Source organism: Oryx dammah, unplaced genomic scaffold, assembly GCF_014754425.2.
Source record: "Oryx dammah isolate SB20612 unplaced genomic scaffold, SCBI_Odam_1.1 HiC_scaffold_28, whole genome shotgun sequence".
Taxonomy (NCBI): domain Eukaryota; kingdom Metazoa; phylum Chordata; class Mammalia; order Artiodactyla; family Bovidae; genus Oryx; species Oryx dammah.
Window position 1 is genome coordinate 11,597,850 of NW_024070212.1, and position 15,598 is coordinate 11,613,447.

General features: G+C 41.0%; 1 protein-coding gene across 1 annotated transcript; it reads right to left on the reverse strand.

The window, feature by feature from the left end:
- Nucleotides 1-1,722: 1,722 nt before the first annotated feature.
- LOC120855647 (T-cell surface glycoprotein CD1b-2-like) lies at nt 1,723-5,049 on the reverse strand. The gene is made up of 6 exons (XM_040230189.1): nt 4,983-5,049; nt 4,469-4,735; nt 3,529-3,807; nt 3,030-3,308; nt 2,434-2,527; nt 1,723-1,811 (listed from the first exon to the last, which is right to left on the reverse strand). The coding sequence occupies exons 1-6, from the start codon at nt 5,041-5,043 to the stop codon at nt 1,790-1,792; spliced, it is 1,002 nt and encodes a 333-aa protein (XP_040086123.1). The 5' UTR covers nt 5,044-5,049; the 3' UTR covers nt 1,723-1,789.
- Nucleotides 5,050-15,598: the final 10,549 nt, after the last annotated feature.

Genomic DNA, 15,598 nt, shown 5'->3' on the forward strand with positions numbered 1-15,598 from the left:
TTTTGATGGCAGCCATTCTGACTGTCATGAAATGATCCTGGAATGGATTGCCATTTCCTCCTCCTGGGAGAGACATTTTGATGATGACCATTCTGACTGGAGTGAGATGATACTATATTGTGGTTTTGATTTGCACTTCCCTAATAAATCACTGCAGAGGGTGATTGCAACCATGAAATTAAAAGATGCTTCCTCCTTGGAAGGGAAGTTATGACCAACTTAGATAGCATATTAAAAAGCAGAGACATTACTTTGCCAACAAAGGTCCGCCTAGTCAAGGCTATGGTTTGTCCAGTGGTCATGTAAGGATGTAAGAATTGGACTGTACAGAAAGCTGAGCACAGCAGAATTGATGCTTTTGAACTGTGGTGTTGGAGAAGACTCTTGAGAGTCTCTTGGAGTGCAAGGAGATCCAACCAGTCCATTCTGAAGGAGATCAACCCTGGGATTTCTTTGGAAGGAATGATGCTAAAGCTCAAACTCCAATACTTTGGCCACCTCATGCGAAGAGTTGACTCCTTGGAAAAGACTCTGATGCTGGGAGGGACTGGGGACAGGAGGAGAAGGGGACGACAGAGGATGAGATGGCTGGATGGCATCACCAACTCGATGGATGTGAGTTTGGGTGAACTCCGGGAGTTGGTGATGGACAGGGAGGCCTGGTGTGCTGCAGTTCATGGGGTCACAAAGAGTCGGACATGACTGAGCAAATGAACTGAACTGAACTGAACTGAACTGATGGCAAAGTTGTTCCAGCGTCTTGAAGAATCTTTCTGGGCCAACTAGAAATCAGCCATTTCTTCATGGTACTTTGGTTCCTTTAGTGTGAAAATATGTCAGAGCCATAATGATAGCACTGAGTGTTGGTTTTGTGGCTTTTTAAGTAGTCAGGACATTTTTTAAACCTAAATATTATGATTTTTAATTATACTTGCAATTCAAGTTTAAGATAACAGAGTTTAATATTACATCTACCTCATATCAACTTCTCTAGACAGAAAATCTTGGTTCCAAGTGACTTAACACAACTATATAATCACCTAAACTATATACTACCCACCTGTCCCACTGTATACTATATTTCACTAGCCTATACAAACATGATAGTCTTACAATAACAGTAATAACTCTACCACCAGAAATAAGTTTTTGACAGGGATCCACTGAGAACAAGCCATTCTCTCAAGGAACTCATAAGTAGAAGGAAAAGAAAAGAACTGCAGTGTTCTGGGTACAGAGTAAGGTGAATCTCTGCACGGTACCAGTCAAGGGAGAGTTACTTCCACTCTAACAGTAAGGAAGGCTATCTGGAGAAACAAGCTGCTCAGCTGACCCTCATAGTTAGAAAATCATCCAAATAAAGAGAGTAAAATTATGTTAAAAATGCTCAGCAACTCTGCAAATACAATTACCTCAGCATAACTATAGTTAGTTCAATTTGAAACAATGATATTTCAGCAGAAGCAAAAAAAAAAAATAGAAGTCAAAGGCATGTCACCATGGAGTTGTGTACATCATTTCATTTATTCCAAGGTATATTCTTTCTCACAAATCATATCTATCAAATCTGAGTGGATACTGCTAGTGATATTGTCTCATAATAACAATTTTCATTTATGTTTCTGCTAGGGTATAAATGATGATTTATCTTACAACCTACAGAAACAATGATTTGATTAAATGTGATGATTATTTGATGAAATATAATGAGACTGACTAACAGGCTGACAACTTGAGTTTCAGGGTTCCTGGATACTATTCCAAATGGAAAAGGAGACATGGTCAGGGCTCACAAGATATTCTGATGTGACCTGTTAAGAACACAAGCAAAAAAATGCTCAACTTAAGAGATATTTGTACACTATGTTCATAGCAGCATTATTCACAACAGCTAAAATGTGAATTCACCCCAGTGTCTACTGAGAGATGAACAGGTAAACAAAACAAAATTTAAAAGGAAAGAAATTCTAATACACGACACCACATGAATGAATTATGAGGACATAATGCTAGGTGGAACAAGCCATTCACAAAGACAAATGATTTCATTTCTATGAGGTACCTAGAGAAGACAGATTCATATAGATAGAAAATAGAATGGTGGTTGGCAGGGTCTGAGGGAGAAAGGATTGGGGAAAGTGCTTTAATGGGAATAGACTTCTAGTTTATCAAGATGAAAAGAATTCTAAGGATTGGCTTCATAAATGTGAATGTACTTAACTATACGTGTAAAAATGGCTAATGCAGTCAATTTTCCATGATGTATTTTACTGCAATTTTTAAAAATAAATTTACCTACAAATGGGAGTTGGGGACAAAAGGGAAATGTTCTAGCAGAAATTTTGAGACTAAAGAGATGTAATATTAATAGATAAAAAGGAGGGAAAGAATAAAAGGATGGACAGAAAAAAAAATTTTAAACTGAAAACTCACCAGCGTCTCCAAAACCATAATGCAAGGCATATCGAAAAGATCAAGGAGGGCACTATTATTGCCACAAGTATCAAGCTAATGGATGTGGGGTGTCCTGGCAATTGGGAGAAGACAAAAGAATGTCACTTCAAAACCATTCTCTAGTTCTCCAGGCCTTCTTGCCCATCTGAGTGTCAGCACCATCATTAACTGCTTCTGATGCATGGGCATCTCGGGTTCCCTTTCTCAGATTCCCAGAGGTCTTATACTCACACCCACCCTTAATCTCTCCTTCTTGCTGAATCCCACTGAGACTACAGTGGGACTATTACTGCAGTAGTGAAGACTACTTCATTTTTATCTATTGTACAGATTAGGTCAGCTATTTTCATACCTCTGGCACTGTAGTCCTAGAAATAAACCTCAAACTCTGTCCCTCTGACTTCTCTCTTTCTGTCTCCCTGATTCTCTTTCCTCCCTGCCTATCCTCCCTCCATGCCTGTCTTCTTCCCTCCATCCTTCTCTCATCCATCAAATCCCTCCCCTTCCTGTGTCCCCCTCTCTGTTCTTGAGGACCATTTCCTCCCATTCCATGTCGGGCCGCAGTTCCTTCTCACCCCAGTAGAGAATGATGTCCTGGTCTCCTAGACTGCTGTGCTTCACTCGGCAACTCAGGCCAGCCGCCTCCCCAGCTGCCACATTTAGGGTTACTCGGAGATACAAAGTCCAGTCAGCATTGGGCATGATGTCTCCTTGCTGAGTGCCAGGCTGCTCCTGCTCACCCCTCATCCACCTCACACGCACAGTTTTTGGGTAGAATCCTGAGACATGGCACACCAGCAGTAGGCGGCCAGGCCCAGGAGTAGGGCCACTGGACAGCCAGGCCTCAGGCTTCACTGGGGTAGGAAGGAGCAGTAAGAATGTCAGATTATGACTCTAATCCAGAGCATGGGGACTCAGAAATGCACAAATATGGACAGTTGCCTCTTCCACTCCTATGGGCACCAAATGACTTATTGATTAATCATTTCTCTATTTAGGTACTTCTCACTTTTGAATTTAAAGAAAGTGGTGGGAGGAGAAAAAGAAATATCTTAAAGAGAGCATAAGACTAACCTTGCCTCTGCAGTTCTGCCTTCCCTGCATCGAGGACACCCAGGAGATATCGAGGACAGGTTTCTGAGAGGAGTCTCTCAATGATATCGGAGATGCCTTGATACTGAGTCATGAGTGCACAAAACTTCTGCCCCCTGCTGCTGCTGTCTGGTGCAGGCACACAGGAATGATTCTGGATCCTCCAAACATCCAGTCCTCCTAAAGCTCCTCTCAAAGAGCTTTCTATGGCCTCCCCAGAATGCAGCTCACAGCCTGCTATGATCTGGATTACAAAAGGGTCTGTGTAAAGGAAAACTGAGACAAGTTATTAAAAAGCAAACAGGAAAGAAAGAGATGAGAAAAAGGCATAGGTATTTTTATTTTAGTGGCGACAAGTTGAGAGGTGAAATAATTGACCTAAAACCAATTGCAGTAGTCAGGGCTTTTCAGAAAGAGCACTGGGGAGACGTATGCATATCATCAATGGTGGGGTTAGGCGGTTTTAAGGATGTAGAGTGGGCAAGAGGGGAGAGGGGCAATGTGTGATGGAGTCAGAAGTGCAGCATTCCACGGTGGAGGGAAGGGTTACATGTAGAGAAGGGATCGGGGGGCAGATGCTTGAGGACATCAATTGGAGGAGCAGAAAGTCACACTTAAGTTCACTCAAGCACAGAGTAGGAAAAGGAGGTTCTTCCTTGGGGTTTTAGAGAAGCAAGTTACATAGACAGAAACAAGAAATAACCACAAGAGTGGTCATGTACACAGAAGAGAACAAGAAACAGGAATAATCTCAGATACTGGGTGGAGGTATGGAGTCGGGCTTGAAGGCTAATCTGGACAAGCGTGTACATGCAGTTGGATAAAGAGGGGGGAAAGGAACCAACATCAGAGGCAGCAGTAGCCTGACACAAGAGAAAGAAAAGTCACTGGGAGTCTCTCCAGATGAGAGGAATATACTCACATTCCAACTGCAACTCACTGACTCGATCCTGCACTTCCTGAGTGAAGAAAATGAAGTGGGCTCGGAAAATGTCCTGCAGCTCAGTCATCTCCTCATCACTAAAGTTGCCCTTGGACCAGGGCTTCAGGAAGATGGCAGTTCCCGAGTCACTCTCCCAGCCATGAATCTGCAAGTCATCCAACCAGCCTGAGCCTAGATTTTGAGCCCATGTGCTGTTGACAAAGGTTGAAATCTGCTTGAGATGGAAGGAGGTTGGCCCCTGGAACACTAGTGGTGGAAAGAGAAGAATGAGGGGAAATGTGGAATCAGGATAGAATGAAACAGAACCCAGAGTCTGAACAACAACACAGAGCTTGAAGCAGTCCCCTGCCCCCAAAGCTTCTGGCTCCATCTCCAGCCTCCAGTAGAGGGGAGAGGGCTGGAGACAGCAGAGCCCAGACCCTTAGTGGTAGTTGTGGCATGCTTTATCCAGAACCCCTGCACCTGTGCTGAGAGCAGCCAGAGTTATTCTTACCATCCTCACTGTCACCACCTGGAAGGATAACTCCAAGTAACAGAAGTGGTAGAAGAGGCATTTCACTGGGAAGTAGAACTTCTGACTCTAGGAGCTGGTATTTGATCTCTAATTTCAGCATTTTTTTTTTTCAGTACTCTAAATTGACTTCCTCTCTTCCCCAACTGAAAAAGCTTTGACCCACATTGCACATCTCAGAAAAACTGTGCCTCCCACAGCTCTGAACTCCCACTCCACCTCATTTCCATTCTTTGGTCTTCATCTCCTTTATATGTACTAGCTTGGAAAATCTCCCTTGTGGTGCTGAAGAGTTATTTCACCTTCCCAATCCTTTATTTCCACATCTATTAAATAAGAGGGTAATACTAAACAATTGCTGAACTTCCAGTCTCTTTTAGTCTAGAAGTATTCCTTTGGATGGTCCACCTATCTCATTCTCTCATACAGCAAATATAGCACTAACAGTGAGGGATCAGTAACAGAGAGGTAGTGCAGGTGGTCTTGGAGAGAATACCAAATGGATCATTGTGAGTGGCCACAGTACCTTGGTGTACATTTAGAGAGACGTCCTCTGAGAATGGAGATGCACAGGAGAAAGGGAGATTCTGAGAACCCCAGCCCCCATTTCAGGGAGTCAGATACTGGAACAGTGAACCTATGCTCTCTATACCATTTTTATCATCACCATTAGTATCTCCTGCTTGGCTAATACTTGGCTAAAGGTACTGACAGACTCACTAGGACACGAAGATGATGTCCAGGAAGTATGGTACTCAGAGCTTGATCTTTACTCCACAATAATACCCATGGTACCAAAGGAAAACCTGAGTGGAAAAAAAAATTATTTCAAAATCTCAATTACTCCAATCAAGAAGATCAGTAAACAAGATCTTCCTTTACTGGTGAAATTAGACTGAGACGGTAGAGATAAAAAGGTGAAAATTTACCTCTGATTCCCTTAAGTTCCCTACAAAAATAAATACAACAAGTACCTTAAAGTCTACTCCAAGATCAAGGAAGACACACACCTCAGGTCCAGAAGTAAGATTTCTGCAAGCCTGAGGACACAGAGGACATTCCACTGAAGTACAAGGCAATTGCTCACGTGAGCAGTTATCTAATGGTTGCCTGAGGACAGCTACTGAGCAATCCTATACAGTCTGAGTGGCGGTCACAGTATCTAAAGAGTATTAAACCTACATACACATGAAGTATGGATGTGAGAATTTCTTGACAGACAGAAACGTTTAAGTGAAGTAAGTTAAGTGAAGTGGCACAGTCGTGTATGACTCTTTGTGACCCCGTGGACTGTAGACCACCAGGCTCCTCCATCCATGGGATTCTCCAGGCAAGAATGCTGGAGTAGGGTGCCATTTCCTTCTCCGGGCATTCTTGACCCAGGGATCGAACCCGGGTCTCCCGCATTGGAGGCAGATGCTTTAACCTCGGAGCCACCAGGGAAGCCACCAGGGGAAACGTTTAAGCCATGTAAGAAAACTAAAACCGACTTATTTCACAAAAGTAAGTGAAACTCAAGCTAGGTTTGTTTCACAAATGGCTCTGACAATCATAAAAGAAACAGAAGTCAACTACCTAAAAATGGCAAGATAAACTCTACTCTAGTAACCAATCATTGTAAAAATTAATAACTTCCTCATTTCTACTCTGTAAATCATTCTGTAATTTCATGCCTCTGAACTTCACATCAATCTTTTAATTTGAAATCTCCCTATTTGTGAATTGTTTTTATATCCACAATAAACTCTTACTAAATATTACTCACTCATTTGGTGCTTTTAATTTTTTCATTTCTGGATTCTGGGCATGTTGATAAACTAAACAAAGGAAACTCAAGCAACTATGTAGCCTCTGCTATAACTTTTGTTTTTAATGTTGTAATTTATACCATGTGCCAAAAGTTAACTTCTAGATGTCCAAGCTGGATTTAGAAAAGGTAGAAGAACCAGAGATCAAATTGTTAACATCTGCTGGAACACAGATAAAGGAAGGGAACTCAAAAAAAAAAAAAAAGGCATTAAAACTATATACCCATGGAGTATGGATGTGAGAATTTCCATCTGCATCACTGAGGGTTTCCCTTATAGCTCAGCTGGTATAGAATCCACTTGCAATGCAGGAGACCTGGGTTCGATCCCTGGGTTGGGAGGATCACCAGGAGAAGGGAAAAGCTACCCTCTCCAGTATTTTGGCCTATACAGTCCATGGGGTGGCAAAGGGTCGGACACGGCTGAGCGACTTTCACTTTCTGCTTCATTGACTATGCTAAAGCCTTTGACTGTGTGGATCACAATTTTTTGAAAATTCTTCAAGAGATGGTTTGAGAAACCTGTATGCAGGTCGAGAAGCAACAGGTAGAAAAGGACATGGAACAACAAACTGGTGAAAACTGGGAAAGGAGTACATCAAGCCTGTATGTTTTCAACCTGATTATTTAGTTTCTATGCAGAGTACATCATACAAAAATCCAGGCTGGATGAAGCGCAAGTTGTAATCAAGATTGTCAGGAGAAATATCAATAACCTAAGATGTGCAGATGACACTACCCTTATGGAAAAAGCAAAGTGCAACTAAAGAGTCTCTTGATAATGGTTAAATAGGAGTGTGAAAAGGCTGGCTTAAAACTCAATATTCAGAGGCGGTCCTAAGATGGCAGAGTAATAGGATGAGGAGACCACTTTCTCCCTCACAAATCCATCAAAAGAACATTTCAACACTGAGTAAACTTCACAAAACAACTTCTGAATGCTGGCAGAGGGCATCAGGCACCCAGAAAAGCAGATCATCGTCTTCAAAAACAGGTAAGAAAAATATAAAAGACGAAAAAAGAGACAAAAGAGATAAGGAGGGAGCTCTGTCCCGGGAAGGGAGTCTTAAAAAGAGAGAAGTTTCCAAACACCAGGAAACACTCTCGCTGCCGAGTCTGTGGCAAGCCTTGAAAGCACAGAGGGCAACATAACAGGGAGGAAAAATAAGCAAATAATTAAAACCAACAGATTACAAGCCCAATGGTAACTCCCCCAGTGGAGAAGCAGCTCAGACGCCTACATCTGCCACTAGCAAGCGAGGCTGGGCAGGGAGGCACCGGCTGCATTGCTTTTTAAGAATCAGGCCGGAATGCCCTGAGTGTAACCAGAGCAAACTAACTTGGGCTAGCAAAACAGACTGTGGTATAGCTACCACGCGAAAAGCTCTAACATAAGACAGCTCCAGGACTGCACACAGAACAAAGGATGGAACAGAGTTAGCTGGCTGCAGACCATCCCTCTCTGGTGACAGGCAGCCAGGGCATGAAGGGCCAGAAGGGGGCAATCACAGCCCCAGAGAGACATTACCAAACTGAAATCAAGCTTCTTTGCTAACTAAGACTTCTTGGGGTTCTGGACAGTCACCATCCGCCTAAGAAGGGGTGCCAGTTGTACACCCAGAAAACTGAGCAGCAGGGATGGGAAAGGCAATAAGTCACAGCGACTGCGTTTGCCAAACACCCGACATGCTCAGACCTGGGAAGGGCACAAAACGCAGGCCCAACCGAGTCTGTGCCTCTGAGGACTACCTGAGTGCCTGAGCCTGAGTGGCTGAGACTGGGGAGGTGCATGCAACCCAGGGCCAGCCTCAGATGGTTCCCGGTGGAGCAACCTAGAGCCTGAGTGGAGTGCGCCGTGAGCAGGGGCAGGCCCAGTGTGGCTGAGACACTAGGAACACACGCCAGTGTTATTTGTCTGCAGCATCCCTCCCTCTCCACAGCGTGACTGAACAAGTGAGCCTAAAAAAAAAAAAAGAAAAAAAGTGTCCACCACCACCCCCTTATGTCAGGGAAGAAAACAGACACTGAAGAGACCAGCAAACAGAAGAAGCTAAAACAGAGGGAACCACCTTGGAAGTGACAGGTGCAATAGATTAAAACCCTGTTGTTAGTACTGACTACAAAGGAAGGGGCCTATAGATCTTGAGAAATATAAGCTGGTTGAAGGAACTATCCGAAAATGAACTGACCCCACACTGCCCACAACAACACCAAAGAAAGTTTCAGATATACCTTTACTATTTTTACAATCATTCTTTTTTTGTTGTGTTTGTTTGGTTTTTCTTCTTTTCTTTTCCTTTTTTTATTTTAACATTTTTTAATTTTTAAGTTCTCTATTTCTCCTTTAACTTTTATTTTTATAACCTACTATTACTTTTCAAAAAAAAAAGACCCTATTTCTAAAGCAAATGCCATATATATATAGTGTGTGTGTGTGTGTGTGTGTGTGTGTAGTTGTTGTGGGCTTTTTTTCTTTTTAATAATTCTTGTGATTTTGTTTTTTTTTTCTTTTCTTTTTTCTTTTCTTTCTTCTTCTTCTTTTCTTTAATATTGTATTTTTGAAAATCCAACTTCTACTCTAGTTTTTTAATCTTTGCTTTTTGGTATTTGTTATCAATTTTGTACCTTTAAAAACCCAATCTTCAGTGCCCATTTTTACTTGAGAGTGAGATTACTGGCTTGACCGCTTTCTCCTCCTTTGGACTCTCCTTTTTCTCGACCAGGTTGTCTCTGTCTCCTCCCTCCCCCTTCTCTTCTCTACCCAACTCTGTGAATCTCTGTGTGTTCCAGACAGTGGAGAACACTTAGGGAACTGGTCATTGACTGGATCTGTGTCTCTCCTTTTCATTTCCCTCTTTTATCCTCCTTGCCACCTCTGTCTCCGTCCTCCCTCTTCTCTTTTCTATATAATTCCATGAACATCTCTGAGTGGTCCAGACAGTGGAGTGCACATGAGGAAGTGATCACTGGCTAGCTTGCTCAGTCCTCTTCTGACCCCACCTCATCTCATTCCAGTCACCTCTAACTACCCCCTCCCTCTTCTCATCTCAATGTAACTCAGTGAACCTCTCTGGCTGTCCCTCAATGTGGAGAAACTTTTCATCTCTAACCTAGATGTTTTATCATTGGTGCTGTGTAGATAGAGAAATCTTGAGGCTACTATAAAAATAAAACTGAAAACCAGAAGCAGAAGTCTTAAGTCCAAATCCTGAGAACATCAGAGAACTCCTGACTCCAGGGAACATTAATCGATAGGAGCTCATCAAACATCTCCATACCTACACTGAAACCAAGCACCACCCAAGGGCCAACAAGTTCCAGAGCAAGACATACCATGCAAATTCTCCAGCAACACAGGAACACACCCCTGAGCTTCAATATACAGGCGGCTCAAAGTTGCTACAAAACCATTGACATCTCATAACTCATTACTAGACACTTCATTGCACTCCAGGCAGAAGAAAGCCAGCTCCAGCCACCAGAACTCCAACACAAGCTTCCCTAACCAAGAAACCTTGACAAGCCACTGATACAACCCCACCCACAGTGAGGAAACTCCATAATAAAGAGAACTCCACAAACTGCCAGAATACAGAAAGGCCACCCCAAACGCAGCAATATAACCAAGATAAAGAGACAGACAATACCCAGCAGGTAAAGGAACATGATAAAGGCCCACCAAACCAAACAAAAGAGGAAGAGACAGGGAATCTGCCAGACAAAGAATTCCAAATAATGATAGTGAAAATGATCCAAAATCTTGAAATCAAAATGGAATCACAGATAAATAGCCTGGAGTCAAGGACTGAAAAGATGCAAGAAATGTTTAACAAGGACCTAGAAGAAATAAAAAAGAGTCAATATATAATGAATAATGCAATAAATGAGGTCAGAAACACTCTGGAGGCAACAAATAGTAGAAAAACGGAGGCAGAAGATGGGATTAGTGAAATAGGAGATAGAATGGTAGAAATAAATGAATCAGAGGAAAAAAGAAAAACGAATTAAAAGACATGACAATCTCAGAGTACTCCAGGACAATATCAAACGCTCCAACATTCGAATTATAGGAGTTCCAGAAGAAGAACACAAAAAGAAAGACCATGAGAAAATACTTGAGGAAATAATAGTTGAAAACTTCCCTAAAGTGGGGAAGGAAATAATCACCCAAATCCAAGAAACCCAGAGAGTCCCAAACAGGATAAACCCAAGGCGAAACACCCCAAGATACATATTAATCAAATTAACAAAGATCAAACATAAAGAACAAATATTAAAAGCAGCAAGGGAAAAACAACAAATAATACACAAGGGGATTCCCATAAGGATAACAGCTGATCTTTCAACAGAAACTCTTCAGGCCAGGAGGGAATGGCAAGACATACTTAAAGTGATGAAAGAAAATAAGCTACAGCCCAGATTACTGTACCCAGCAAGGATCTCATTCAAATATGAAGGAGAAATCAAAAGCTTTACAGACAAGCAAAAGCTGAGAGAATTCAGCACCACCAAACCAGCTCTTCAACAGTTGCTAAAGGATCTTCTCTAGACAGGAAACACAAAAAGGGTATATAAACCCGAACCCAAAACAATAAAGTAAATGGCAAAGGGATCACACTTATCAATAATTAACTTAAACGTAAATGGGTTGAATGCCCCAACCAAAAGGCAAAGAGTGGCTGAATGGATAGAAAAACAAACCCCTATATATGTTGTCTACAAGAGACCCACCTCAAAACAAGGGACACATACAGACTGAAAGTGAAGGGCTGGAAAAAGATATTCCACACAAATAGAGACCGAAAGAAAGCAGGAGTAGCTATACCCATATCAGATAAAATAGACTAAAACAAAGGATGTGAAAAGAGACGAAGAAGGCCACTACATAATGATCAAAGGATCAATCCAAGAAGAAGATATAACAATTATAAATATATATGCACCCAGCATAGGAGCACCACAATATGTGAGACAAATGCTAACAAGTATGAAAAGGGAAATTAACAATAACACAATAATAGTGGGAGACTTCAATACCCCACTCACACCAATGGACAGATCAACTAAACAGAAAATTAACAAAGAAATGCAAATTTTAAATGATACAATAGACCAGTTAGACCTAATTAATATAGATAGGACAATTCATCCTAAACAATAAATTTCACCTTTTTCTCAAGTGCTCACGGAAACTTCTCCAGGATAAATCACATCCTGGGCCATAAATCTAACCTTGATACATTCAAAAAAATTGAAATCATTCCAAGCATCTTTTCTGGCCATAATGCAGTAAGATTAGATCTCAATTATAGGAGAAAAAACTATTACAAATTCCAACAAATGGAGGCTGAAAAACACGCTTCTGAATAACCAACAAATCACAGAAGAAATCAAAATATGCATAGAAACAAATGAAAATGAAAACACAACAACCCAAAACCTGTGGGACACTATAAAAGTAGTGCTAAGAGGAAAGTTCACAGCAATACAGCATACCTCAAGAAACAAGAAAAAGTCAATAAATAACCTAACTCTACACCTAAAGCAACTAGAAAAAGAAGAAATGGAGAACCCCAGGGTTAGTAGAAGGAAAGAAATCTTTAAAATTAGGGCAGAAATAAATGCAAAAGAAACAAAAGAGACCATAGAAAAAATCAACAAAGCTAAAAGCTGGTTCTTTGAGGGAATAAATAAAATTGACAAACCATTAGCCAGACTCATCAAGAAACAAAGGGAGAAAAATCAAATCAATAAAATCATAACTGAAAATGGAGAGATCACAACAGAGAACACAGAAATACAAAGGATCATAAGAGACTACTATCAGCAATTATATGCCAATAAAATGGACAACGTGGAAGAAATGGGAAAATTCTTAGAAAAGTACAACTTTCCAAAACTAAACCAGGAAGAAATAGAAAATCTTAACAGACCCATCACAAGCACAGAAATTGAAACTGTAATCAGAAATCTTCCAGCAAATGAAAGTCCAGGTCCAGACGGCTTCAAAACTGAATTCTACCAAAAATTTAGAGAAGAGCTAACACCTCAGTTGAGTTCAGTTCAGTCGCTCAGTCGTGTCCAACTCTTTGCGACCCCATGAATCGCAGCACGCCAGGCCTCCCTGTCCATCACCAACTCCCAGAGTTCACTCAGACTCACGTCCATCGAGTCAGTGATGCCATCCACCCATCTCATCCTCTGTCGTCCCTTTCTCCTCCTGCCCCCAATCCAGCCCAGCATCAAAGTCTTTTGCAATGAGTCAACTCTTCGCATCAGGTGGCCAAGTACTGGAGTTTCAGCTTTAGCATCATTCCTTCCAAAGAAATCCCAGGGCTGATCTCCCTCAGAATGAACTGGTTGGATCTTCTTGCAGTCCAAGGGACCCTCAAGAGTCTTCTCCAACACCACAGTTCAAAAAGCATCAATTCTTTGGCACTCAGCCTTCTTCACAGTCCAACTCTCACATCCATACATGACTACTGGAAAACCATAGCCTTGACTAGACTGACCTTAGTCGGCAAAGTAATGTCTCTGCTTTTGAATATACTATCTAGGTTGCTCATAACTTTTCTTCCAAGGAGTAAGCGTCTTTTGATTTCATGGCTGCAATCACCATCTGCAGTCATTTTGGAGCCCCAAAAAATAAAGTCTGACACTGTTTCCACTGTTTCCCCATCTATTTCCCATGAAGTGATGGGACCAGATGCCATGATCTTCGTTTTCTGAATGTTGAGCTTTAAGCCAACTTTTTCACTCTCCTCTTTTACTTTCATCAAGAGGCTTTTTAGTGCCTCTTCACTTTCTGCCATAAGGGTGGTGTCATCTGCATATCTGAGGTAATTGAGATTTCTCCCGGCAATCTTGATTCCAGCTTGTGTTTCTTCCAGTCCAGTGTGTCTCATGATGTACTCTGCATAGAAGTTAAATAAGCAGGGTGACAATATACAGCCTTGACGTACTCCTTTTCCTATTTGGAACCAGTCTGTTGTTCCATGTCCAGTTCTAACTGTTGCTTCTTGGCCTGCATACAGATTTCTCAAGAGGCAGGTTAGGTGGTCTGGTATTCCCATCTCTTTCAGAATTTTCCACAGTTTCTTGTGATCCACAGAGTCAAAGGCTTTGGCATAGTCAATAAAGCAGAAATAGATGTTTTTCTGGAACTCTCTTGCTTTTTCCATGATTCAGCAGATGTTGGCAATTTGATCTCTGGTTCCTCTGCCTTTTCTAAAACCAGCTTGAACTTGAGGAAGCTCACAGTTCACATTGCTAAAGCCTGGCTTGGAGAATTTTGAGCTAACACTTATCCTACTCAAATTCTTCCAGAAAACTGCAGAGCAAGGTAAACTTCCAAACTCATTCTATGAGGCCACGATAACCTTAATACCAAAACCTGACAAAAAGGCCACACAAAAAAAGAAATCTACAGGCCAATATCACTGATGAACATAGATGCAAAAATCCTTAACAAAATTCTAGCAATCAGAATCCAACAACACATTAAAAAGATCATACACCAGGCGCTTTATCCCAGGGATGCAAGGATTCTTCAATATCCGCAATTCAATCAATGTAATTCACCACATTAACAAATCGAAAAATAAAAGCCATATGATTATCTCAATAGATGTAGAGAAAGCCTTTGACAAAATTCAACATACATTCATGATAAAAACTCTCCAGAAAGTAGGAATAGACAGAACATACCTCAACATAATAAAAGCTATATATGACAAACCCACAGCAAACATTATCCTCAATGGTGAAAAATTGAAAGCATTTCCCCTAAAGTCAGGAACAAGACAAGGGTGCCCACTTTCACCACTACTATTCAACATAGTTCTGCAAGTTCTGGCCACAGCAATCAGAGCAGAAAAAGAAAGAAAAGGAATCCAAATTGGAAAAGAAGAAGTAAAACTCTCGCTGCAGATGACATGATCCTCCACATAGAAAACCCTAAAGTCTCCACCAGAAAATTACTAGAGCTAGTCAATGAATATAGTAAAGTTACAGGATGTAAAATCAACACATAGAAATCCCATGTATTCCTATACACTAATACTAAGAAAGTAGAAAAAGAAATTAAAGAAACAATTCCATTCACCATTGCAACGAAAAGAATAAAATACTTAGGAATATGTTTACCTAAAGAAACTAAAGACCTATATATAGAAAACTATAAAACACTGATGAAGGAAATCAAAGAGGACACTAATAGATGGAGAAATACACAATGTTCATGGATTGGAAGAATCAATATAGTGAAAATGAATATATTACCCAAAGCAATTTACAAATTCAATGCAACCCCTATCAAGCTACCAGCGGTATTTTTCACAGAGCTAGAACAAATAATTTCATAATTTGTATAGAAATACAAAAAACCTCGAATAGCCAAAGCAATCTTGAGAAAGAAGAATGGAACTGGAGGAATCAACCTGCCTGACTTCAGGCTCTACCACAAAGCCACAGTCATCAAGACAGTATGGTATGGAACAAAGACAGAAATATAGATCAATGGAACAAAATAGAAAGCCCAGAGATAAATCCACACACCTATGGACACCTTATCTTTGACAAAAGAGGCAAGAATATACAATGGATTAAAGACAATCTTTTTAACAACTGGTGCTGGGAAAACTGGTCAACCACTTGTAAAAGAATGAAACTAGAACACTTTCTAATACCATTCACAAAAATAAACTAAAAATGGATTGAAGGTCTAAATGTAAGACAAGAAACTATAAAACTCCTAGAGGAAAACATAGGCAAAACACTCTCCGACATAAAT